Source organism: Meleagris gallopavo, chromosome 2 (assembly GCF_000146605.3).
Source record: "Meleagris gallopavo isolate NT-WF06-2002-E0010 breed Aviagen turkey brand Nicholas breeding stock chromosome 2, Turkey_5.1, whole genome shotgun sequence".
Classification (NCBI taxonomy): Eukaryota; Metazoa; Chordata; class Aves; order Galliformes; family Phasianidae; genus Meleagris; species Meleagris gallopavo.
Genome location: NC_015012.2, coordinates 31,644,917 through 31,671,557, shown reverse-complemented (window position 1 = coordinate 31,671,557; position 26,641 = coordinate 31,644,917). Strand labels below are relative to the sequence as shown.

The following is a 26,641-nucleotide window of genomic DNA, read 5'->3' as shown; positions in this document are numbered from 1 at the left end:
TTGTAGGAAAGAAATGTGGGGAAGAATTGGAATAATGAATTTTTCCATGCAAAAACATTCAATTCAATGCAGAAAATATTTCCTTTTTTCTCACTCCATGTATTTTTCCTGCTTTTGTTTTTCTTTATTTCATTGTTCTTTCCTTAAAATAAGAACAGATCTAGTTTTGAAGATTCTCAGTGTTTTTTATATTTATTTTCTTTTCGGTCTTTGATACAATAAACTTCAATCTGTTGACAAAACTTGCATAATCTTGATTTTGTTATTGTCTGTTTCAAGTGTTTAAAAAGTATAAAGTCTAAGTTTAGATTTAAGTGGAAATATAAAGCTTTGTGACTGACAAGAAATCATTTATGGTCTCGAAAATGTGGAGAAGTTGGATGTAAAATAAAAACTCTTAATGGTACAGGTTCTGAAATTATTCTTTAAAAGTCCTCAAATGTAAATATTCTGTATCCTTTACATTTATGGCTTTGATTTTTTTTTTTTTTTTGTGCCTGTGTTGTTTTAAACCATATAATTATGCCCTGAAAATGTGAGCATTGGAGTTCTGACATAAGATCAAACTCAATTACAGCCTTTTTTAAACTGAAAAATAGGATTGTTTCTCATTGTGATAGGTAATTGCAGAGGCTTTTTTATATCAATGAATTGTTAGAGAATTTCTGTATTTCATTCATTCATAATTGTACAGCAGGTATACGTTGCATTTCGTTTTATAAATACCTTTTACAACCCGGGATCCTTAGTCAGGATAGGAAAGACTGCGAGGCTGCACAGTGCAGAGCAGAACGGGACAACCCCTCCCCTCGCCTGGTGGCAGTGCTGGCCCTGCTGCACCCCAGAGTGCAGTTGGCCCTTTGGACTGGCAGGGCACAGTGCTCGCTTCAGGTCTAACCACCACTTAGCAGAGGAAAACTTCCCTTTAAGTGAAAAACACAATAATTTGACAAAATGTCAATAGTGGAGAAAATTGGAGGAAAGTTAAGCTTTCTCAATTTATTGATCATAATTTCTAAAAGGGCACTTAAAATTTTGTGTAGTATAGAACACTGTAATTACGTTTGCCTTGTATTGTCAGGTCCTCAGCACAGTTAGAATGGTATGGAAGCCTTTGGGTATTTACTGCCATAATATTAACTAGAAACGTTGAAACAATTTGTTCAGGACTTGTTGGTCAGAAGAGGAAGGATCAGTTGGTGTTGAAGTTTTTGGTGGTACATGCATTCATATTGTTTTTGTTATAGTTCATTTGCTGTTGCCTTTTTTACTTCCCATTGTAGTTTTGCTTGGAGAGAATTTGTTTTAGATTGTCTCTTTCTGCTTCCTTTCCTGCGAAAACACTGGGGAAAAGAAAACAGATTACAATATGACAGAAATCTGTGAGACATTTCAAGCAAATAAGCATATTTTTTAAATGTTTCAGGAGATCTTTAAAGGGAAAGAATAAAACCATGGGGCTCTTTCGTCAGTCTACAAATATCTATAGACAAATTTCATTTTTCAGAGAAGCTGGATCATATTTGTATTGTCAATAAAGTTAGCAAGGAAGTTTCCAGGCTGTCTCCCTTTTCAAAGTAAAGATCTGACAGAAGTTATAGTTTGAAACCATTCTGGAAAGAATTCACACTACCTACGTATTGTTAAGGAATATCAAGTTATACTGCCTACATAATTCTCGAGGTTTTCTAAAAATTGGTCATTGGAATTGGCATCAAGTTCTTGGCATCAAGGCAGGGTATTCAAAGACATAACTTCCCATATCTTTAGCAAAGCTTTTTTACCTAGTCACCGTACATCTATCACATCAAAAGCTTGCTGTTATTCTCAACTCTTGGCACACTTGAATTTTATTAATAATCTTGAGATTCCTAGCAAGTTCAGCTAATATAACATAGAGATGCTATTAATGCAAATGTTGAAGTACCTGGAGTACAAGGAGAGATTGAGAGAATGGTTTTCTCAACCTTAAGATAGGAAAAGCTAAGGAGAGGAGACAGTACTGTCTATAACTATCCAGTAGTGAGCTGTGGAGAAGGCTGAACCAGACTTCTCAGTATGAAGTTCTTTATATTTCTTTAATTGTGAGTAACCGCTTCAATTTGTGCAATTTATTCCCTACTTTTCTTCATGTGCACCATATGGATATCTGTGCACAGTGTTGCAGCAGGAGAAAATTGATTTTGATGGCCTTCTTTTCTATTGAAAATTAATAAGGTGTTCTTCACAGCCTTGGTTTTATCAAATAAATAATGCGACCATATATTTGACTTTCAGAACAGGAGACAGAATTTGTGCTTGAGAATGGTGTTCAAAACTTGACATTTTTCGGTGTCTTTTAAAATGAACTACCATATTGTTTAAACTGCTGTTTTCTCTACAGTGTTTGCTCTCTCAGCCGAAGTTCTGGGCCATTCAAACTTCAGCCTTACTTCTTCGGACCAAGCTTGAGAAAGGAAGCACTCGTAGAATGGAACGAGCAATGAAGCAGACACAGGTAAGGCTTCTCCCTTGACGTGACCTGGATGTCTGAGTTATGAATATGGGTTCTTTATGTATAGAATGGAGACAGGCAGGAGTTAGCAGCTTCCTCTCTGAACTGTAGTGAGCCAAAGTTTCTAACTATGTCTCAATTAGGTGTGTTTCTGCCAATCCTCGGACAAACTCATGTATGTATAAAATAGTAAAGTTTTGGACGATTGAAATTAAAATCCATTTTCTTACCTCTAGTTTTGATTCATTTGCTATCTGAGGAACTTTTTTATGTGAGGATTCATGAATGTAAAGCTGCTACTGCTATTTAAAATTATTTTTTACTGAAACATATCATCTGTAGAAAAAGCTGAAGCTTGAAAATGATCACTAGTGTTAAGAACAGGAAAATACATTTGTGAATAAAACTGCACTTCTTATTTGTTGTTTTGATGTGGTACTCAGTAATTACTATTTGTGCTGTAAGTTTGAGGTAGTGATTAAACAATCTTGTTGCAAATGTAGATCAGTTTTCAAATAAAAGTAGTAACAATAAAAAATCCATCTGAAATTTATCAGCAAAATTTTTCAAAGGAAAACTGTAGGCTTTATAAAAGATTTTTTTTTCTTCGTATGACAGAGTTTTGTTAGCCATCTGTCATGTTCATCCTGTTTAGTCTTCTTGTCACATGAACAGCAGGCATTACTATGTGTCTGTCAGGCAACAATCCTGCTGACTAAAGCAGCCAGGAATGTACAAAATTAATGAGTATGGTGCTCCACAATTAAATCCCGAGAAGCTGATGTTTCATTTCAAATCATTATTAATGCATGAATATTAGAAGAAGTGCAGCTTGGATGTGTTGCTGTGTTTTTCTTCTGCTGAGGGAGGTCACAGAGTTGCTGTAGTGGAATTTCCTAGCGTCAGTAGGAGATGTCAAGGAAGCCAGGATTCCAAATCTGGGAGAAGATGTAGCATCTGGTGGCATTTGGGAAATGATCTCAGGATTCTCAATGCCCTAATCCGTAAAGCAGTTGGAGCGTTTCCAACATTTTTGTCTAGCTTGATAAACCTGAGTCCTGGAAGCTGTTATGCTGTACAGTTTGACATTCTCATGATGGAAATCTCATGAAGGCCTTATCATTTTAAGTACACTTATCTATATTCATTGTTGTTGTAGCCACCATAATGCAAAGATTTGGTTAGCATGCGTTGTGACTTTCTGGGAGGCAACTTCACTATAAACACTGAATATATGATTTAAAATATCATATTTAATCAATGTTTTCAATTTCTTTCACTGTGTTTTCTAGATATTTGAAATATTACATATTTGTGTTGATTTGATACCATATCAAGCTGGTTAGCTCAATATCCAAAAATACTTAAAGTTGCATAAGGATTGATCTATGCTAAATTAATCAAAAAACTTGAATAACTTTCCATTTAAGGTTTTCATTCTTGAGTTCTGTAAGATCAGAATTTTTTAATATCATAGTTTCTAACAGTTCAAAGACTTTTTAAGGAATTGGAAAATATAGGCTTAATGCTTGATGAACTTTCCATTGAATTCTCTCATTGAATGGATTCTCCATTCATAATGCAAATTTTTTTGATACATCATTTTAATAAATATGTGTAAGCAGTGCCTGAAGAGCTTGCTAATTCTGCATCTGTTTATCAGTGTAATATGTGTTTTAAACCACACAAATTTCATATAAATTGTTACTTTTTAGAGTTTCATGTGTATTAGTTTGGTGTAGAAAAATTTGATGCTGAAAACTGTACATGAGAGGGCAACTTGGAAGATTAAGACAGGAAGTGTATATACATATGGTTTGATTTCACAGAATCATAGAATTATTTGGGTTGAAATTCACTTAAGATCATCTAATTCCAACCCCTCTGCTACAGCAGGGACACTTCCCTGTGGACCAGGCTGCTCACAGCCCCATCCAGCCTGACCTTGAGAACCCCTCCAGAGAGGGGACATCCACAACCTCTATAGGCAACCTGTTCCAGTGTCTCACCACCCTGATAGTGAAGTATTTCTTCCTAATATCTAGTCTAAATCAAATCTATCCTCTTCCAGCTTTTTGTCTTTTCCAGCCATTTCCCCTTGTCATGTTGCTACATGACGTTATAAAAAGTCTCTCTCCAACTTTCCTATAGATCCACTTCAGGTATTGACAGGCTGCTGTAAGTTCGTCTCCCACCCATTCCCCCCTCCCCAGAGCCTTCTTTTCTACTGGCTGAAGAACCCCAGCTTTCTCAACCTGTCCTCACAGGGGAAGTGCTCCAGTCCTCTGATCATCTTCATGGTGCTCCTCTGGATCTGCTCCAATAGTTCCATGTCCTTCTTATGCTGGGGGCTCCAGAACTGGACACAGTCCTCCAAGTGGGGTCTCACGAGAGTAGAGTAGAAGGGCAGAATCACCTCCCTCGATCTGCTGGTCACACTTCTCTTGATGCAGCCCAGGATACAGTTGTCCTTCTCGGCTGTAAGCATTCATTGGCAGCTCACATTGAGTCTTTCATTAACCAACACCACCACTTCCTTCTCCTCAGGGCTGCTCTCAAGCCGTTCTTTGCATATCTGTACTTGGGATTGCCCTGACCTAGGTGCAGGACCTTGCACTTGGATGTGTAGAACTTCATAAAGTTGGCATTTCCCCCATTCTTTGAAGTATCTATCTTTTGAAGTAATTATTAGAGTTGTTTTAAGACAGATTCAATAAGAAGTGGTAAACAGAGTCCTCTAAGTAACTCTGGAGTTGTGCAAAGTTGTGCAAAGAGTTTGAGCGAATGGTTTTTCTCAACTTTAAGATGGGAAAAGCTAAGGAGAGGAGACAGTGCTGTCTATAACTATCCAGTAGTGAGCTGTGGATATCTGTGCACAGATTGTAATGGTGTGGACCATTATATTCTCTGTCTATTGATGCTGAGACTGTCCTCTTGGCCTCTTCTACCATAATTCTCCTTTCCTTCTCCATTTCATCCCTCCTTTCTCCCCCCACACTCCCATATATCTACTATAGCTTTTGTTTGTGCTGGATTTAAGCATCCTTTTAATGAATTAATATCTTTATATTATCGGTATATCACTGGTAAGATGTATGCAGCTTCTCAGCCATAAAGCAAGCCAGGCATTGTTTGTTGATGTGCCAAATAATTTTTTTTTACTATGTGTTTCATGGGCCTGGCTGTGTTTGTCTAACTTACTTTAATTACTTCAAAATAATTGCATCTATTTTTGAAGGGTATATTGGTTGAGTATAGCTACTGTTCTCCAAGAATTCAATATATCCCTACTTTGTTTAAAAAAAGGTGTTATCAAATGGTTTTTAAATACCTATCCTAACTGGAAATCTTCAAAGAGGATTGGAATGATTGTTTTGAAAATCTTTCAGATTCCATTAAAAATCTGAACTTCAGATAATATGGACTTTGGAACCACCACAGATTTTCAGGTAATCATTCTGAGTATTTTGGAAAGTACGTCAGCTAGTAGCTAACTGGAAGTGAGAAGGAGAGATTTTTTTCTTCACATTTTCTGAATGCTGCTGTCCAATTTTTTGCCTAAATGAGGCTTGGGCCCACAAAAATAAGGTTAAAAGTTTTTGAAGTCAGTACTTTTTTCAACCATTTTTCTAAGAAAAGGAAACAGTGTTCAAGAGCTAAACAGAGTACTTTAAAGTTCCACTAGAATATTTAATCATGACCAATATGGTGTATATTGAAGTCTGGATCAAGGGTGCTGCCAAGTAAAATGTGTCTGGATACAGCATGATTTTTATTTAAATTAAATAAAAATAGATGGTTGTTTCTTTTTTGTTTTGTTTTTCTTTTTTCCCCATAGGGGTATAGGTGGGGGAAGGCTAAGTACTAAGACGGAAAGAGAGGAAAGAAGAGTTGGGAGAAAAAACAGGAGGGAAAACTGTTAGGTTTTGATAAACAGCTCTTTGCATAAGTAGAACTCTGCCATTTCTGCATCATCTGCATCAGGATTGGGATCTTCAGCTACCTTCTATTGTAAGGAAGTAACTCAGAAACGATTAATAATGGAAAATGGGTTGGAATAAGCTGCAAAACCACAAATTACTGCTGAATGTGCGGCCAGAGCTCAAGTAACAGAATGAGGGAGAAAGAGGGAGTTTTGAGTGGTCTAGGACCTACGAAAAAAGGAGAAAGGAAAAGGAAGGATGATTTTAAAAGAAATAAAGAAGATTAGAGCATGTAAAGGAAAATATCCCATGGTAGTATATTTGAAACAAGAGCACTCTTGCATCTCAATGAATTTGAAAATATTTTTAAGAATGAAGCAAAAAAAATAAATAAAATTAAAGTGCTTTGCTGAATGCAGAAGGTGGTGGGTGTGCAAGTGAGAGCTTTGTTACTCAGGCAGTAAAAAGAGGTTAAACTGCCATGTGCCTGGTATACCAGTAGCCTACTAAAGCCTATCCCGCAGTGACTTGTTGCAGCTGCTTCCTGCTGCTTAATCTGTGTGGTTACACAGGCTACCTAGATGCCTGGAGCTTTTGTCAGCTTGTTACATGCCCCTTTTCTGATTGTATTTTCTACTGCTGGCTGCACCTGGCGATAACATGCCTGTAAGCCAATGGCTCGATTTTTTTCCCAACATGCAATACGATGTCAGTGATATTTCATCTGGTTCTCTTGCTTTTCTTGGCAGTAGAGGAATTTGCCTGTTAGTGGGAGAGAAATGTGTATTGTAAAGGGTGTTTTTAATAAGACTTCAGGAGAGCAGGGAGCAGACTGGCAATATTATAGGCCAATCATTTTGTCTAAGATTGAAAGGTCACATGAGAGCTTGTTTTATATCCTTAGTCATACACAGATGTATGTGGTTGGGAATTCTGTGTCAACTGCTCTGTAATTTTCACTTAAATAGTACTTCAGAGTGTCATTTTCTCCAGCAACTAATGTTTTTCTGTATGTATCAAAAGGGGAAATCTTGACTTTTTTGGTTTAAATTGTTCTTACCAGAAACACGCAGTTGCTATTCAGTTCATTCAACTCTGAAAATAACTTCAGTGTACCTTTATAGAAAGGAAGGCCAGTATAGATCTAGTACTGGCATTTTGTGCTCTGTGAGGTGTACCCTGCCTAAATGGAAGAACTTTGCAGTTTCATTACTTTCATGCTGATGGTCTTAAAATAGTTATGCAAGTAAGTTGTGTGATTTGTCATAGAAATATACTCTCTTTACTTTCAAAACAAAACTGTTCCTTCCTTGCCAACTTGCTCCCTGTGCTTTGCTTTATTTGGCTGTTGTTTGACATTGAATCAATTCAGCATTTTAAGGGAAAAGTTCAAAAAAGAGAGGGGAGTAGTCTTCCTCCCATTAGGTATCTAATCTAGAGAGATTTGAGGCTCAGATTTTTCCCATCTCTGTATCTTGCTCTTCAAACATCTCAAAACCAATGTTGGAGCAGCGTAGAGAGACTTCTAAGTGTGACTGAGAGAATGACAACACTTGTCTGTTTAGTTTAAATACTAACACTATACTAAGAGTTCCTCTTTTTCACCTCTGTCTTGTACTCTATTATGTAAGATTTTAATGATTGCTTTTAGTTGTCTTTTGAATGGGAGAAGAGAGGAAAAAAGAGAAAAACGAATGATAAATTTAGCCAGTAAATCTGTTTTATGGAATGTTGAAATTTATGCAGGAAGTTCATGGAATTTGAGAAATAGTGGTGAACTGAGAGAGATTTAACTCACTCTCTTTAGGAGAATAATAAGTGGAAGAGACGCCTTCTCTTCTGTCCTGTAGAGATCCCACATGGATATCCCAATAGTTTTCAGCTCCTTTGAATTGTATTTATTAACAGAACACATTTCAAAAAGTTTTTAGAAAGGGGAGAAGAGCCAGGTGCCTTGTAAAAGCTTTCTGATCTTGTCTGGAGCTCATTAAGGAAAGTCTCCAGAACCCTAGAAATAAATGTTATTACTTCAGAAGGCAATTGCAAGGGAGACTGAACACTTGGTGATAGTTATGATTTCAATTTCAAATCACACATTTTCAAAACATATTTTATTTTGCTTAAGCAGATGACAAATTTGACAGATTGAAGACGTTACATGGCACAAGTGGTTCTGGGGATACACTGAGCACATTAACACGCTTCAGAATAATTAGCACAGTGATGCTTGACACCCTCTGTTTTTCTTCCACTATGTAATTACTGTTTCTGTTGGAAAAACAACAACAAGCAACAAAAATCATACCCAGTCTGCCAAGCGTTATTCAGGAATAACTGAAGTTTTTGTTTTTGTAGCACTGGCATAAAAGAGATTATTAAATAGTATAACTTTCCAGGTACTGATTTCTGGCTATAAATTTTCTACCATACTGTTGTATTTGCCAGTTTGGATCAGTGGTATTCGCTAGTGTGGGGAAAAGAATGTAACCATTCTTTCTCTGCTAAAGTTTTTTCATATTTTTCTCAGTTATTACTTTGAAAAACAAGTCTTTTTGCTCGTTTAAGAATTGTGTTCAATCTTGAACTGTTCCACTGTTGTGTTGTACACTTTCTAAAAAGATACCAAAAATTGTAAGCGTCTCATTTATGTAGCCACTGAATTGTAGCTCTGAAAGTGTTTACCTTTTTCCCTTTATAGTCTCTTCACTTCACTGACAACTGAAATGATGGTATTAGGAGTAATAGGTCAGATAGGACAGTCCTTGAGCTATATTGAAGAGTAAAACTATACTTTCTGTATTGTCCAAATGATGACAGCAAATTGCAAAGAAAAATACTGATATTGACAGATTATAGGACATAGCACTCACATTTTTCTGCCTAAGCTTTTGCTCATTCTCTGGATGAGCTCCAACAGGTCTGTATCTCTCCTGAACTGAGGACTCTACATCTGGACACAGTACTCCAGGTGAGGCTTTACCAGCACAGAATAAAGGGACAAGATCACCTCCCTCTGCCTGCTGGCCACGCTTTTTTTGATGCAATCCAGTGTACATTTGCTGTCTGTGCTGCAAGGGCACATTGCTGGCTCGTGTTCAACTTCTTGCCACCAGTACTCCCAGGTCTTTTTTGGCAGGGTGGCACTGAATCCTGTCATCCCCCAGCTTGTAGTGGGGGATGCCTCGACCCAGGTGCAAGATCTTGCATTTGGATTTGTTGAACCTCATAAGGTTCACCTGGATCTGCTGTTCAAGCCTGTCTATGTCCCTCTGGATGGCTTGTCTAACTCCCTGAAGAGCTGGAAGTTAGCTTTCCTAAAACTTAGCATCCTAATTGTACTCTTTGCCTGTCTCATATCCCTCTGGAGCATGGACTCAACTGTAGTATGATCCCTACAGCTCGGGCAGCCTCCCATCCTGATGTCATCAATTGGTTCATTTACATTAGTAAGCAATAAGTCCACGATTGCATCCCCCCTGATGGGACCTTCTATTATTTGACTCAGGAAGTTATCCTCAATGCATTCCAGGAGCCTCTTGGATTTCCTACAGCTCGCTGTGCTACTTTTCTAGCTGATACCTGGGTGGTTGAAGTCTCCCAGCAGGATGAGCACTTGTAATTGCAATGCCTCCTGTAGCTTTAATCTATTCTTCATGAATAAGCTCACAAGTCTCACTACTTCCAGAGATTTTAGGGGAATTTCTGCTTACAAGGTGAAAAATCTTTTAAGAAGCCACGCTTGTCTGATAAGGACAGTGACATAACTATGAAATGATACAATCACAAGTAAATGCTGTACAGATAAAAATACTAGTAATACTTTTCTAAACCATTTGTGTCCTCCATAAGACGATTTTTCTGGAGTCTTAACTCATTGATGGACTTTAAGACTGAAACCTGTACCGTAAGATTGGCAGTCAGTAACTTTAGGCTCAGTATTTGTCCAGACCAATAAGCTTGTATTTTGATAGGGAGTGATGCTATAGTGGTACTGAATGCCTTATTTTTTCACTGTATTTCCTTTGGTGGTAATATTTGACTACAACAGAACATCCCAAATGACAATTGCATACGGGGTGCTCTAAGTTGCACAGTCTACTACTTCAATGAAAAGGAAATAATATGTCACATTTATGAATTCAGTTATCTTCTACTCATGACCTCGACCTCTTTTGTGTTAATTTTTATAACCAAATGCTTTAGATTTCATTTGGGTTTGTTGGACTCATTTCCTCTTGTCTGCTTTTCCTCCCCACCCTATTACAAAGAAACTGAAGATTTTTTTTTTAGTAGACTGATACTGATAACTTCAGTTACTTTTATGTTTCTTAAGTGTTTGTTACTGCTTTTAGAGTGGAAAACATGTTTGCAGGGATTTGTGTCCTGATAGAATAAAAAAAGCATTCATAAGAATCTAATACATGAGTCATCTTAGGAAAAATAGACATGCACAGTTCCAGCATCCTAATCAATAATTTTCACCTCAGCATATTTCTTCACCTTACAACTGTAACATCTAACCCTAAACACCCTCCTGTATCTTAAAAGTTCATTTGAATTAATGTGGAGAAAAAAAAAGTCTTGATTGTCCATTAGTTCTAGACACTACTTTTGCATAGATTTCCTTACAAAGGAACATAGAATTAGACAAATAGAAGACCTTCTAAAGGTAAGGCAGAATTTATCAAAATGCTCTGTCTAGTTTTCTGGAATAAAATTAACATGAAGTGATAAAAACTATTTTTGAGTAGAAAGTGTCGAGCAATTACTGAAAATTGAAGATTTAGCTGCATTGTTTTATGCTAAGTACTTAGTGCTAAAATCTGTATGCATGCAATATCTTTTGATACAGTCACTACCTGTATAACAACACTTGAAAATCCTGTAGTTGTGTCATAAGGTAGGGATAGAGGAAAATCAGTAAATCCAATTGATTTTTAGATCTTTTATTACAAAATATATTAATCTTGCATTTATAATCAGTAGTTGTTGTACCAGCAGCACATGTTTGATATTAAAGTTTAAAGACGCGTTATCTGGTGAAATTCATTGGGAAAGTATCTGCAGTGAAAGAACATTGAAGTAGAACAGTCTTCAGCATCTGTAGACTCATGCAGGTACATAAGTCTGTTTTTTTTTTCTAGCTCAACACCCAACTCTTTCAGTTAGAAAGCCTTTGGGAGCTGATAAGAAGTGTTTTTCTTGTTTGTCTATAACATTGCATTAAGAACGGAGCAAGTTTTAAATGCAAGTTGATCGTCTTTCTAGTTACAAGTCCTGTGATGTTGTGTAATTGATAGTATAATATACACTTGTTGTGTTTGCCAAGCACACTTCCACTGAGATCTGAAAGAGTCTAAAGGTGTTTTATTTAGAATGTGAGAAATGCCATTCAACATTATCTACATTTTTTAAATTTAGATAAGCAAATCTATCATCATCAGGGTGCTCTATATTTGCTCCATGTGTAGTTTTATTATTGCTGAAAACTACTAAAATTTGAGAAGGATGCTTTTAGACATTTTAAGAAATAATTTCATGTTTTAAGACATCTCCCCTTGAAGATGAAGGATATTGAAGCCAGAGGGAAGTGACAAAAGTTCATGCAATTTAAATGGTTACACCTAGTGTTATTTCATTCAGCCAAACTACTTTGATTCAAATCTTTTTTCCTTCCATTTGTGACTTTTTCTTTAAAAGATGATTTTCATCAACAGTAAGAATCACACTGCCTTTCAATTATGCATAGCTTTTTTTCTAGTTCTTTTTTCAAAATAAGGAGGATTCATTGTAGACACGTTTAAAGCATCATTTAGCATAAAACTCCCGTTGTTGGCAAAAATGCAGAGCTAATGGTTGTGACTGTGTTGAAAAGTAGTGTTACGTAGCTGAGAACTTGCTTTATCTAATAGTGGTGTGTTCTTTGTAGTTTTCATGGAATGAAATAGGAGGCATTACTTTTAGAACGATGTACATAAGGCATTTCTCTTTGCCCTGTTAAAACTTTCCCTGAGGAATATACCTTCAGTGTTCCCCTGCTAAGCTTTCCAGGTGAATGAGTTATTTTGCTGTGATTAGAAGTCCTTAAGATGCATAGGCTACTGTTTGAGAACTTTGTTCTTCAATATGATAAAGATTAATTCGGTCTTAAAATATTAATTTATACATGTTAAGACCTTATTTACTGAAATGAAGCTAGGAACTACAAAAACAGTCACTGGGGAATAAGAACAATAAGAATGAGACAAATGTTTGTGTGTTTTTTGAAACCGATCCAGCATTGTTCTGAAAATGTCTTCCATTAGAAGGTACTTTGCTGAAGTTTTAACTGTTTCAGGAAGTGAGCAACAAGAGGCTGTTTTTATTTTTGGGAGGATTTAAAGTGGAAAAAGTACGGAAATGGTGGTGCTACAGTACTTCAAAAAATGGAATAGGTAATAAGTCAAAGCCAGCTTTGTGAATTGGAAATAATCGGTAGTTTTGTCCTCCCTTAAGAACAATAAAAAAGACGAAACAGTCTTGTCAGTAAGGCTTTTTTCTCCTGCTGCAAAAAGAATATTTTACTTTATTGGATCAACAAAGCACGCAAGCTGTGATTTCAATAGAAACCCATGCATTTATTGTCAGAGGAGATTTTCAGTAGGAAATCTTAAAAAACCTCAAAATAATTACTCTCAAATTTTAAAGCAGGGGTCAGAAAGTAGTTGAATGGCCAAGCAGGGGGTAGGATTTTAGAATATTATATTGGAAGCGTTTTGCTTTTATTATGTAGGTCAACACCACAGATAATCACAGGGGATGTTCCTAGGCAGTTTGGCTCTTAACCACCAGTTAAGAGTAAGATCTTAGCAGATCAGTTTCTGCAACAAAGCTGCAGTGTAAACCTCAGAGATTGGTGATCCCTGACCCAGAGTACTGATTTTGACAGTAAGTGTGGGAAACTGACTTGTAAAAAGGTAATTGAACTGGTGACAGATCTTTGTGAGATATATTTAGAAATACTGAAGAAATACAATTTCAGGGAACTATAAAAAGAGAAAATAGAAAAAGAATTGACTACTATGTAATTAATGATGTAAAATGATAACTTTTTAGATAGTTATGTTATTTTCAAAAATGAGAAGTAATTCAAAAAATGAAAATAATCATACTTTTAAATTAGTTTGTGTTTCTCTAGTGGAGAGAGATGAGTGCTTTTTCAGGTAGTTATTTCTACCAAGAACTAATTTCCAGCAAACTGGGGGTTTTGCTCTCTGGTATGCTACGTGGAAGGTTGGTTATTAATAATAATAATAATATGATAAGGTCACTGTATGTGATTTCTATCTGATTCAAGGCAGGAAATTTGGGATTATGGTATGCAAAGATCAGTTGAATGGAAACATTAGTATTGGAGATAACCTATGCACAATAGTATGGGCTGAGTGTAATTTCTGACTGAAGAACTGTTTGCTCAATTCACTCTGCATGTTCTGTTCCAGTTATAGTTGTGAATAGAGGGATATATTTGGCTTTTGAATTTTCCAAACTGATTTAGGTCCCACTGATTCAAATAATTATTTGGATTGGTATATGGAGATTTCTATGATGATATGTTATTGGCTCATTTCCTCATTTCTATTTGCTTTTGCAGCTTCCCAATTTCTTCATGGTATTGCTTTGTAACTATCTGATCATTGTAAATCAGAGCGCTGTGTTTTTGTGATAAGATTTGGATGTTTTGACACACGTGGAGCTGTTTTTGTAAGAGATATGACCTACTATGCTTGAACTAGATTTTAAATGGTAAAAACAATATTGTTTGTGACTATTATGTGCGTTGCTGTGCTATACCTGCTGATTTTTCCAGATGCAGATCTGTACAGACACTGAAGTTGCCCAGAAATAGAAATGTAGTAAATGATTCCACCACAGAACTCTATCTGTCCTTTATCCCATTTTTCCCTGTGTAAAATGTGTGCAAATAAGGGTCATGATTAATGTTGCAAATTCAGACACTGAGAAGTTAGAAAATGCCAAACTATTTAAGGAGCCCTCAACCTGTTTGTTGCCAGAATAATTCCTCTGCCCTGAAGTCTATCTTCCTTCCTCTGGTTCTACACTAAAGGTGCAGGCTAAAGGCTAGGTGAACTGCCATGGGCCTAGCAGCCTCCTGCTCCTAGAATTTTCACTGAATTGTTTTAATTGGCAGGATCCTTAAAGGTCTAGTCCAGCTTGTCTGCAGTGAATCTCTGGATGAACATCTACAGCTAGATCAGGTTACACAGAGCCATGTCCAGTCTGACCTTGAATGTCTTCAGGGACAGAGCCTCCACCATTTGCCCAGAAAACAGGCAGTAGCAACCTGCTGGAGAAGTCCCTTCTGTCCTCCAATCCTCTCCCTCTGGCCCTGCCTAGAGTATCTCATGTAAAAGGGAGGCAGCTGAAAGCTAAGTGCATTAGTTCCTCTGGCAGCAGTACACTAGTTCCTCCTGAAGATCATTTACACAAATTCTCCCATGTGAGATTGGTACCATTAGAACTGACAGATGATTGCCCTTAATTAAGCAACTGAAGGCCACTAATAGACTGAACAGTGCTGACGGATTGTCATTTTGTTTCTGCAGCCCTTGGTTCTATTGGGCGAGGTTTTCAGTATCTCGAGCCCAAGCTTAGTTCTTGTTGCTGCTCTGTGAAGCCGTAGCAGCAAAAGTGTTGATGTCCAGTTTCAGTCAGTCCCTCGACCTGTTTGGTGCAAGTGACCAGCACAGACCATAAAACTTTGTCCAGATGAAAGAAAATTTTGCTTTAGTTTGGTTTCTTAATTGATTACATACCAAACAGACTGTACCCAATCCTGCTTTATGGTTCTGGGAAGAACTGTGTTTTTGTGGGGAGCTTGATGTGCTTCTGTTTGAAAGCGTCATACAGTCAGGCATGGAATATTTAATGCATTCAGAGTGTTTCCATTTTTGCTTGAAATGGAATTGATTTCAAGCCAACAGTTGCTGAGGATGCTTATTTTTCTCTTTGTTGAGTAGATCAATCATTAACACAGAATGATAGGGGTTTTGTTTGTTTTTCCCTGATGTATAGAGAGCTTTCAAGGAATATGTGAAGAACTGGATTGGACGTCTTTCAAGAAAATGTATATATTGAAAACAGACTTCTTTAAATGTGATTGCATTTCTTTGGGATAGCTAAAGTTTAAACACTTTGCCCATGTGTCATATTTCTAATGTACTTACCATCATATACTCTACGGTTGCTGGGTCAGGCTCAACTACTGGAAGAATGTGTTTTTCCTGCCAAGTAATTTTTCAACAGAAACTACTGAGTATCATCAGTCAAGGTTTCATTGTATAGAGAAACTTTTCTGAGGAAGATGATTTTTTTTTTTTTTTTTTTTGTTAAGAAGGGAAAATAGCGAGTTTTCTGAGGTGTTATGTGAAATGTTCTATAAAATTTGTCACAGAAGAGACTGAACATAAGTTTCTTGTCATACTCCTGTCTCCCTCCCTCACCAAGAACTAAACATGTTCTTGAGATTTGCAAGTGAATGAGAACAGATGAAAAAGATTTCAGCAAGAGAGCACTTTACGGTTAAAAAATAAAAAATAAAAATAGGTTACAGATATCAAGATAAGACTACTATTTTTTTTTTCAGTACAGGCATCTAAGGATGTATAAGTAAAATGGAAGGATTATGCCTGTATAGACTGAGTAAAAATACTATAAGGAATAATTTATAGACAATGGCAATTTTTTTTTTTTAAACTGTTTTTTTTTTCTCAAGTTTTCTACTTGTATAACAGAATACAATCTCTACCTTAGGTAGAAGGAAGCTGAAAATGTTTACATGTTTGGACTTGATAACATTGTCATATGAAATTTCCCTCTGGAAGTCTTTGCTTTATTTGAAGTATTTGTTGTTTATATTCTACAGAAATTACCATGTAATTTTTAAGTTCTAACTAAAACTTTTGTGACATACTTAAATGCTTATTTTGAAGCGTTATACTTTATTTTATGATTAAGATTGAATGAGGCGTCTGCTACCTTCAGACTAATAAATTCTTATCTTTTGTATTGTTTGTGCATATACTGTTGTGCAACTTACAGTAAGTGAAAAGCAAATGTGTGGTATATATTAGGTAAACTCACGTCTTTCAGCAAGAGAAAAAATATAGGGTGTTTCCAGTAGATTATTCTTCTTGAACAGGGCGTTCCAGTTGGAAGACAGAGTAGGTTTAAATGGCTTATAAAGAAGCATGTATAATTTTGAGTATCATACATAAACAATGAAATACTGCATATAAACATTATTAAGCTGAAGGGTTCTGCTTGGCTATCTTATGTTTGTGGCTTTCCTATGGAAGAACTACATCTGTTAAAGAATACACCTATTCTGTATTACAAACCACGAACATTTGGCATCATTTATTATGTGTAGCAATTTATTTTAATACCTGACAAAGAGGGGAAAAGAATCATAGTACAACAATAAATGTTATGTGGCTTCAAGTCAGTCAGACCCTTCTTGCTTGCTACAGGCAAGATTTTTCTTTTCTGAAAACTGGACACAAGCTCTACTTTAAAAAAGAAAGGTTTATTTGCTCATGTTTTTCAAGGGAGTAACAGCAGAAGTGTCAAATTCATCAAATTTAAAACGTTTTAGGAAAAAAAAAAAACCAACCTGTGCTTGTCTCACAGAAGGACTGCATTATTCTCAGGTTAGCTTCAGGCATTTTAAAGTTAGCTTTAAGAAATTTTAAAGCAGCTGTCAAGCAGTGTCATTCTTACAGAGAAGTGTGACGGGTAGTCCTCCAGTCAGTTTATGTGCTGTTTGAGGTTTATGAGATCAGTCCCGTTGACCGATAATTTCATTGAAAGGATGGCTGAAAGGATGACATTGTAAAGTCAATACAGCTACCATATTTTAATGATTCTAAGATATGTGAAGGCGGAAAAAAATTTGGTAAGATTCTTGCCTTTTTAAGAATTTGTCTTCTGTAGAGTTCTCACATCGTACTCATTCTTCTGCAAATTTTGAATAATGTAAAAGCTCCAGTAAGTACTCCTGTTCAGAGATCTTGTCGTCTCTGCACAATGTAAGAATGTCTTTTGAGTTTCCATGAATCGTAACTCAGTTTATAAGTGTTCCCTGTTTCTTACCTTAAATATGTGATGTCATAATTCCTTTGAGAAAATTAGATAAATAGGAGGAGGAGGAGTTCTTCGCTGATGTTGAAATACATCCTTGCTTAATAGCTTTTCCTTTGTGTTCGGTTATGTTAGTTCTTGACTGTTCAGTGATTTTCATCACTTAACAGAAATATATCATTCAAAAATCTGTGAACTTTTTGAAAGAATTGCTCATTATTTTCTCTAAGCATTTTAGCTTGTAAGCAAAAATATCTTGTCTTAAATGTCGAAGTGCTGTTTTGAATAATGGTTCTGTGCAATAGTAAGTAAAAATATACTGCTCTTATGACTTTCTATCTAGTGATAAAATTGGCAACCAGTGAAGTGTTAATTATTTGGTCATTGTTTCCTTCTCAAGGTTTTCTCAATTGTTTGAATTTTTTCCACATTATATTCATACCTATCAACAAGAAATTATTCTCTCCTATTAAACAAAAATACATTGTGTTGTTATATGAAATCTGTTTTCATTGCTTCATAGTTTCTGGCATTACTTCACTAAATGACTAAGTTATTTTGACCACTAGATTTCAGTGGTCTGGTTATATCTCAGTTTGTCCCAGTGGTCTTGGTTTCAAGAGCTCTTGGCTTGGCATAGAGCTGTTGTATCAAGGTTGTAGTCTGGACTGTGAACCTGTTTTGTTACTTTTGTAGATGTTGCTTTTTCCATGTTTACAAAAAGAATGCAACTCAATGAAATTATGTATCTATAAACTACTAAAGTACTTATTCCAAGTTTTTTTTAACGTGTTATTCACAGGACAAAAAATATGAAAAGCACTAGTAATTCCTTGTATTTACTTCTTTGGATTTGTCACCTGCTTTCTAATGTGTATAGGGTTACTGAATTTTAGATTACTTGAAATTTTTTCCTGGGGGGGGTAGGGGGGAGGAATAGAGCTTTCACTAGTAATTCTGTATTTGTGTATTATTGAGTACACTGAGGTAGAATGAGGTTATGATTGTTGCTGCCGTAATGAATCCCAAATTAACCTGGACTATAGTTCTTACTGTGCCCTTTTCAAGTTTCGTTATTTGGAAACGTGATATTTCAGAGAACCCTTTTAAAAATAGTGAAGATGCTTACAATTTTGAAGCTTCAAAAATTTTTTAGGTTTTGTGGTGGATTAATATTTTAATACCAATCTCCCCAAAAGTATGGATGCATTTAAAATTAGGTATTTAGTTGCATTAAGGTTTGAATTAATTTGTTGATGAATCCTTGAAAGTTCATTAGGGCTTGTTGTTGCATAAGCTTAAAAAAATGCCCACTTTTTTAAACATACTGAGTAGTAAAAACTATTTCTCTGTGTGACAGTGCTGTGATAATGAACTAAAGGAGATTTGTTTTAATGGCCTCAGCCACTCCTCATATGATTTGCCATCTGGACACTTCACTGTCTTTGTAGCCCTCCTCTGGATACTCTCTAGTAGTTTTTGTCCCAGTTAACATTGTGGTGCCCAAATCTGCACATAGCTCTTGACGTAAGGCCACACCAGCAGCTTTCCATCGCTTGCTGGCAATGCTGGGCCTGCTCCACCCCAGGGTACAGTCGGCTGTTTTGGCTACCAGCGCACACTACTGACTCAGATTCAACTTGTTGTCAACCAGAACCTCCCTTTCCACATTGCTACTCTTCAGCCTCTTGTCTCCCAGTCTGCACATAGGTCCAGGCTTGCCTTGTCCCAAATGTAGAATCCAGCACTTGATCTCAATAAACTTAATTTGGTTGATGATTGCTCAGCCCTCTAATTTGTTAAGATCTTTCAAGTTATTAGGCTGAGATTTAGTAAACAAATGAAAAATTGTTGTCTTGATCATTTTGAAATCACATGGCCACATCCGGAACATGCTACCAATGATGCTTCTTTCTTAATCTCTTACCAAAGGTATGAAAATGGGATGAGCTAGATGACTAGAGCTGTCTTGTCCTGCTTTCATGTGGCTATGGTGTACTCTTTTCTAGCAACGTAAAATTTCAGCAAAAGCACCTATGTTTTTCTTGTCTCCAGGGTGGATTAGTGTATCTTTCTGTACCATGTGTTTTGATTTAAGAACTCTGTCTGTGGCAGCTGAAGCCTTGGTAAAAGTTTATGGCACATGGTAAGGGGATTGATCTGTTGAGCTTAGAGTTTTTAGATACTGCGCATAGAAGAATTCATACCTCATTTAGAGTTATGAATTTTAGATGGTTTCTGCTTTGGTTCTATTTAGAAATTTTAGGAATTTGATGCTTTTGTCAAACGAAGATGCTAAGTCTTATGTCTTTTTTTTACTATGTTGAAAAGTTTCTGTGCTTACACAGATAATGGATAAGAAAAATTCTCACTTGACAATGGTGTCCTGTTTATTTTTTAATATATAGTCCTGTGATGAAACATCAGCTGTTCAATAAACTTGGGTTTCTTATTTTCTTGCAGTTATACAACTAATTTTTTTCTTGAAGCATATTTCAGAAGTGTAAAAGTCAGCACTTTATGAGTAACTGATTTTCTCCGCTTCACCGGGAAGGAAAACTATCAAAGCTCTTTTTTTTTTTTTTTTTTTAACATGAGTGCATGAAACATGGATTTTAATAACTCTAAAATTCTTAGCATTCATTAATTTTAAGGAATATGTAGTATTCCTATGTTCTGTATTCTATATTTTTTGGTTTTGTTGGCATTCTGAGCAGATTTACGTTAGGTGTTTCTGCTTAGAAAGAAGAAACAGCTACATTTTCCAAACTGATTGCTTTTGAAAACTGTTTTTCTTTGAATTTTTGCTGGAACAATGGAAATGGGGGAGGGGTAGAAGCTCAAACAAGAACAAAACATTTTGATTGAGTTAGAACACATTTCACCTTCCATCTTCTGTTTTCCTCAAAGAAGTTATTTAACAGGTCACATGATTTTCTGGCTTTGTTCAGACTTGGGATAATTATTGTTTTTAAAATTTTAAACTGTAATTTACTGTTTTGTATGATCTTATAAAATAATTAGCTGAGAAATTTTTCAGTTTAACTTTTGTTGCAATATTGCATAAGAAAACATGTTTGTACAAAATTGTTGAATGTTTTTAAAATAGTCAAGAAAATGTAATTGAATCATTACTATAAAGGCTTTATTGAATCTGATTCCTTTTGGATTGCTCAGAATTTTGATTTTTATTAGTCTGTCCCATTCTTTACAAATATACTTCCCCAGTTCTCTTGGAGTAGGTATCTGTGTAGTCTCTGGGAACAAGTAGGTCTCTGGAGATAACTCTATGAGAAACATTGTGAATAAGATTAAATGTTTAAAATAAAACCTATTTAAAATTAGGAGCTTAAACATAGGTTTAAAAGCCTAAATTGCTGTTGCCCGTTGTTATTTTTCTTACTAAAAGGATGAAACCACCTAATAAATCATGTTGCTATCAATAGCAGTTAGAAAATTCTTAGTGTTTTAAATCACATAAGTGATTATTTTAATTTTTCACAACTATTATTTGCATTCCTTATGTAGGTTGAATTCAGAAAGAGATTTCATAGAATCATAGAATCACAAGGTTGGAAACGACCTGTAAGATCATCTAGTCCAACCGTCTTCTCATTACCACTGCTACCACAAACTAAACCAGATCTCGCAGCTCCTCATCTAGACACCTCTTGAACATTGCCAGGGACGGCGACTCCACCACCTCCCTGGGCAGGCCATTCCAGTGCCTGACCACTCTCTGAGAGAAAAAGTTTCTCCTCATGTCTAATCTAAACCTCCTCTGGTACAACTTTCCCTGGGTCCTGTCCGTTGCCTGGGAGAAGAGACCAAAACCCTCTTCACCACAACCTCCCTTGAGGAAGTTGTAGAGTGCAATGAAGTCTCCCCTGAGCCTCCTCTTCTCCAGACTGAACAATCCCAGCTCCCTCAGCCGCTCCTCATAAGACTTGTGCTCCAGACCTATCACCAGTTTCATTGCCCTTCTCTGGACATGTTCCAGGGCCCCAATGTCTTTCTTGTAGTGAGGGGCCCAAAACTGAACACAATACTTGAGGTGCGGCCTCACCAGTGCTGAGTATAGGGGGATGATTACCTCCCTGCTCCTGCTGGTCACACTATTTCTAATGCAGGCCAGGATGCTGTTGGCCCTCTTGGCCACCTGGGCACACTGTTGGCTCATGTTCAGCCAAGCATCAACCAACACCCCCAGGTCCCTTTCCTCTTCACAGTCATCCAGCCACTCGTCCCCGAGCCTATAACGCTGCATGGGATTGTTGCAGCCAAAGTGCAGGACCCGACACTTGGCCTTGCTGAACCTCATCCCATTCACCTCAGCCCAGCCATCCAGCTTATCTGAATCCCTCTGAAGGGCCTCCCTACCCTCAGGCAGATCAACACCACCTTCCAACTTGGTGTCATCTGCAAACTTGCTGAGGGTACACTCAATCCCCTCATCTAGGTCATCAAATTTGATTTAGACATATCAATCCCATTTTTCCTTTTGTTTGATAACTTGGTTCTTATTCCTGTTACATGTACTTTAGATCTCCTCAGAGCTTTGAATTTTTTTATTTTTGTGTGTGTGTGTGTGTGTGTGTGTGTGTTGTGTTTAACAAATTTAAGTAAATACTAAGTGATAATGTGCTTTTTATTTACAGGCACTTGCAGACCAATTTGAGGATGCAAATACTTCAGTATCTGAACGCATGAAGATTTTCTACTGTTGTCAGGTGCCTCCACATTGGGCTATACAGGTATGAAGTAACCTCATTTGAAGCTTTACTTTAAAGTCTGTGGTTCTTACATTTTTGATACTGCATGACTCAAAATCAGGGATAGAATACTATGACTTTGCATTGAGACATTGTAGAAATAAGACATAACCTAAAACACTTCTTCTGGAAACAAATCAAGTTCTACTATATTTTGCTTTCGTTACCTTATATTCTGGCAGGCATGGAAGAAATTGCTTGTAGTGTGCTTAATCTTTTTCAATTTTACTTCCTTAAAATATGGACAAATTTTCAAGCTCCCAACATTTTTCAAGTAAAAAAATAAAAATAATTTTCCACTGTGTTACTATTTGTTACTCTTAGGTCACTATTACTTGCATCTTTGTTTGCCTTGTAATGATCATTAATGAGTTGTTTTCAGAAAGCAGACTGTGGTCAAAGCAGCCAAATAAGAGTCAAAAGTGCTGACAAAGTCTTTATTTTCTTGACATGTTCTTTTTATACTAGTGTTGAAAGAACATTTTTTCCGAAACTGAAATGTTTATCTTGAAGGTAAACTTCGTTCTAGAATAGAATTCTCTATACCAGTCTTATTTGGTGATGCATATATTTTCTTACATTTGTTACTAAATTCATCATCGCAAATCTCCAAAGGTGTGCATGTTTTATTTTTAATGATGTTTTATTGCTTTCACTTTGACTTCTAATCTAAACACATCTTGTTCTTACCAATCATATTTTCTTCTAATATTTTCAAATTATTCCACGCAATCTTTCATCATGCACTTGCAACAAAACTAGCAAATGTGGTTCTCATTTCCAGTTGTCAAAGGGGCACTTTTCAATCCAGGCCAATTTTCCAAACCAAAGATAGAAATATTAAAACAGCAGCTCGGTGTTCAGGAGTAAAGTTCCATGACACCAAAGATTTCCATCTCAGAATGGAAGATGGCTGTTGTCTTTAAGTTATGAAGAGACATTGTCAATATAAATTTTACCAAATCTTAGTTTTTTAAAATTTAATAACAATTAAATCTTGCTTAATTTCAGATAGTGGAAAATGTAGCATTTTTCAAAGTAAATAGCATCAAATGAATAATCACCTTATTACAAATCTTCAGTTTATGCATTTATTTGAAAAAACTGTAGCCAACTTTTTTTTTAAACAACTAACCTATTTATATATGGATTATTCCTCAGATTTGCAACTGGTACTGAAGCTAATTATATAAAGAAAAGTCCATGATATCTATGCAGGATTTAAGGGAATCTATTCAGGATCACCAAAAACACTGCAGAGGTTCACTGTGCGGGATCTCATAGCATAATTAGCTGCCCTTATATAGAACGCTCCCATTTGTTTTTGCAAACCAAATAGTATATTTCTCATACACAGTAAATTAGTCATTCTTTCTTCAAAGATGAAAAGCTATATGCAATCTTAATCTCCTCTTTAAAAAAAGATACATAAAAGACCAATGGCAACTCTCAAAGTTGTGTAAACATACCTCGTTTATTTTTCAGTTGAAGGAATTGCTCATTTATTTTCATAACTACACTGAAATAATAGCTGGATTTGAAATAACAAAGAAGCTGGCTTATCAGTGAGGAAAACTCAACCAAGGAATTGATCCTAAACTCAAATCCAATATTGATTTGACTGAAAACTAATACCCATTTGCAGTGGCTACTTGGGGAACTAATCTCTAGTAGTGTACCTAGCAAAGTTGTTTTAGAACTTTTGTCCATCTGTATTTACATAGGTACAGATTACTATGGCAAGCATTGCTAGATGCAGATTTAATGCCTTCCTTTAGCCTGTAGCTTCCCCGCTCTCAGTGTTTACAGCAATCTGGTGCAGCTGCTCTCCAGCCACACAGGCCATGTGCTTCACTTAAGGAGTGGGAGTTCTCTCAATTCATCCTTCACATGCGTGTTTCAATTTTTATATTATTGTAAACTAGTTCAAAGTAGTTGAGTTACTGGTATGAGCTGGAGTCAAATCAAAGCAATTATTTTTCTATTGATTTTTTTTTTTTGGAGGTACACAAATTTTCTGAGGCTCCAGCAAGGGGTTTCTAGAGGGTAATCTCATATTCTCTTTGCTTCTTGTTGATGTCAGAAATTCTTCTAACGTCTTAAGAAACAGTAAAGGATACTGTGCATCTATTTTCAATTTTGGCATTTATTTTTCCAGCGTCAGCTTGCAAGCTTACTCTTTGAGCTTGGGTGCACCAGCTCAGCTTTACAGATATATGAGGAGCTGGAAATGTGGGAAGATGCAGTAATCTGCTATGAAAGAGCAGGACAGCATGGGAAGGTAAGAAAAACTTTTTTACAGCTGGCATTCTTAGTCTTGCAGTGAGATCTGAAATATGAAAGACTGTCTGACTTAACCTGTCAATTCACTGATGACATTTCTATAGGGGTATTGTGAGGAAAGTCCATTTAGGATACAGGATGTGCAGATCTGTTATTACCTGTGAGTGCTACAATGGAAGATCTGGGAGAATGACTACATGAAATAGAAATGGATGAATAAGAAATAACTTAGGAAGGAAGAAGACAGTTAAGTCTAACACGTTAAAAGAACTGCCAAGAAAACTTCTTGTCTAGATTCAGAGAGAAGATTGTGAGAGTGATTTTTGAAAATATTAAAGAAAAATTAACAACTACAACAATTACAGATACACTTGGGGGGCTATATCTGGATGGAATCCTCAGACATGACATAAGCAGCTTTATCTTGTATTTTTTAAGTTTACATTAATATTTTTTCTGAACTTCTGTCTTCTCTGTTTCTTTAAAACTGCTTCAGTTACATGCTGTCAGCTCCTGGCAAAGACAGCTTTAAAACCATCATCTGACTGAATGTATAGATGACAGAATTGTTTAAAAATGCGAGCTGTAGCAGCCTTCCTATTATTGAATGTTTTACTATTGCTGTTGGAGCTGTGGTAGGAGGATTTTAGTGATTCCCAGAAACAATGTCTATTTTTATGGAAATGTAGCTATATTCTCTTTCTGGTACAATCTCTTGGGCAGAGGTACTGTAATTAAAAGGATGTCAAGATATCAAGCGTTGCTTTCAGAATTTATATAGCTTTTAGAAATATTTATCTTCAGAACCAAAATATCCATTATCTTGTTTCTTTTCCTTTCTGTTCTATGTCTCTCTTTAGCACATTGCATTAAGTATATAAATGTATGTATGCCTTTACAAAGATGTGCGCTTACACTAATCAAGCTTTTTGGATAGAAAGCTATAACTTAAAACAAAAAAAAAACAAAACAAAACTCACAGACTTTTTCAGATTTTACTTTTTTTTTTTTTTTCAATTATTCACCAATTCCAAATGCCATTCATTATAAACTAACAGTTATGTTTTGCTGTCAGTTCTGTGTCACATTATGCATGCCTCGGGGGCAGTATGCTAATATCACAATCTTTTTAGTACAGTGGAGAAGTAGAGGTCAATACTTTCCATTTCCTGGAAATGCATTCTGTCCCAGTTACATTCACAAACCGCCCTTAGGGAGTTATGAAAATGGCACTCAGAGAATAGGACAGGATATCTGACACAGGAAACTGCTTAGAAATGCTTTCAGAATGAGGGTTTGTGCTGTGCTTTGAAAAAATGTTATGCAAGTACTAAGAGTAGTGATAGGAAGAAAGTCAGCTTCAGATTCAAAAATAAAAATAAAAAGGAAAATTAGACACATTACATATACATCAAGGGGAATAACTATTTGTGCTGCTTATCAAAAAGCTTTAATTGTGTAACACAAAGCAAAACTGTGTTTATCAAAAGCGTTTTTAATTTTTATGTGAATCCACTGAAGCAAGGTAGTAGACATACATGTTATTAAAGAACTTCATATACACATGCCTAAATGAATAAACAGTTAAATAGATGTGTGGACATGTAAATAGACAAATATTTTTCACTCACAACTGCTTTTGTATAGAAAGCACTAAGTACTGGAAAAGCTAACAAAACAGACAGAAATTAGCAATGTCAATAAGTCTGAATACTTGGGCATTGAATATAGCGTGTTCCTTCTTTCTACTTCAGAATTTAGTACTGAAAAAAAAAAAAACCAAACAACTAAAGCACATAGGTAAGGTATACACAGCTCCACAGTATGCAGTGGGGAAATATATAGTTCAGAGTTATAACAGAATAATATAGCAGTACAGGCTTTGCAAAGAAAGATATCACTAACAGCAAACTTTTTAGTGGATACTTTCTTTAGATATGGCTCTATATTCCCAGAATCACAGAATGACCAGGGTTGGAAGGTACCTCAAGAATCATGAATCTCCAACCCCCCTGCCACATGCAGGG

General features: G+C 36.2%; 1 protein-coding gene across 1 annotated transcript; it reads left to right on the top strand.

The window, feature by feature from the left end:
• Positions 1–2,362: 2,362 nt before the first annotated feature.
• LOC109365967 (tetratricopeptide repeat protein 27-like) lies at positions 2,363–24,979 on the top strand. The gene is made up of 4 exons (XM_019612775.2): positions 2,363–2,497; positions 22,218–22,313; positions 24,490–24,612; positions 24,719–24,979. Exons 1-4 carry the CDS (start codon positions 2,471–2,473, stop codon positions 24,776–24,778), a joined length of 306 nt encoding a protein of 101 aa, XP_019468320.1. The 5' UTR covers positions 2,363–2,470; the 3' UTR covers positions 24,779–24,979.
• Positions 24,980–26,641: the final 1,662 nt, after the last annotated feature.

Coding starts and splice junctions, on each gene's coding strand:
- LOC109365967 (XM_019612775.2), top strand. CDS start 2,471: ATGGAACGAGCAATGAAGCAGACACAG. Junction 22,314..24,489: donor CTCCACATTGGGCTATACAG/GTATGAAGTAAC, acceptor TTATTTTTCCAG/CGTCAGCTTGCAAGCTTACT. Junction 24,613..24,718: donor GAGCAGGACAGCATGGGAAG/GTAAGAAAAACT, acceptor ACATTTCTATAG/GGGTATTGTGAGGAAAGTCC.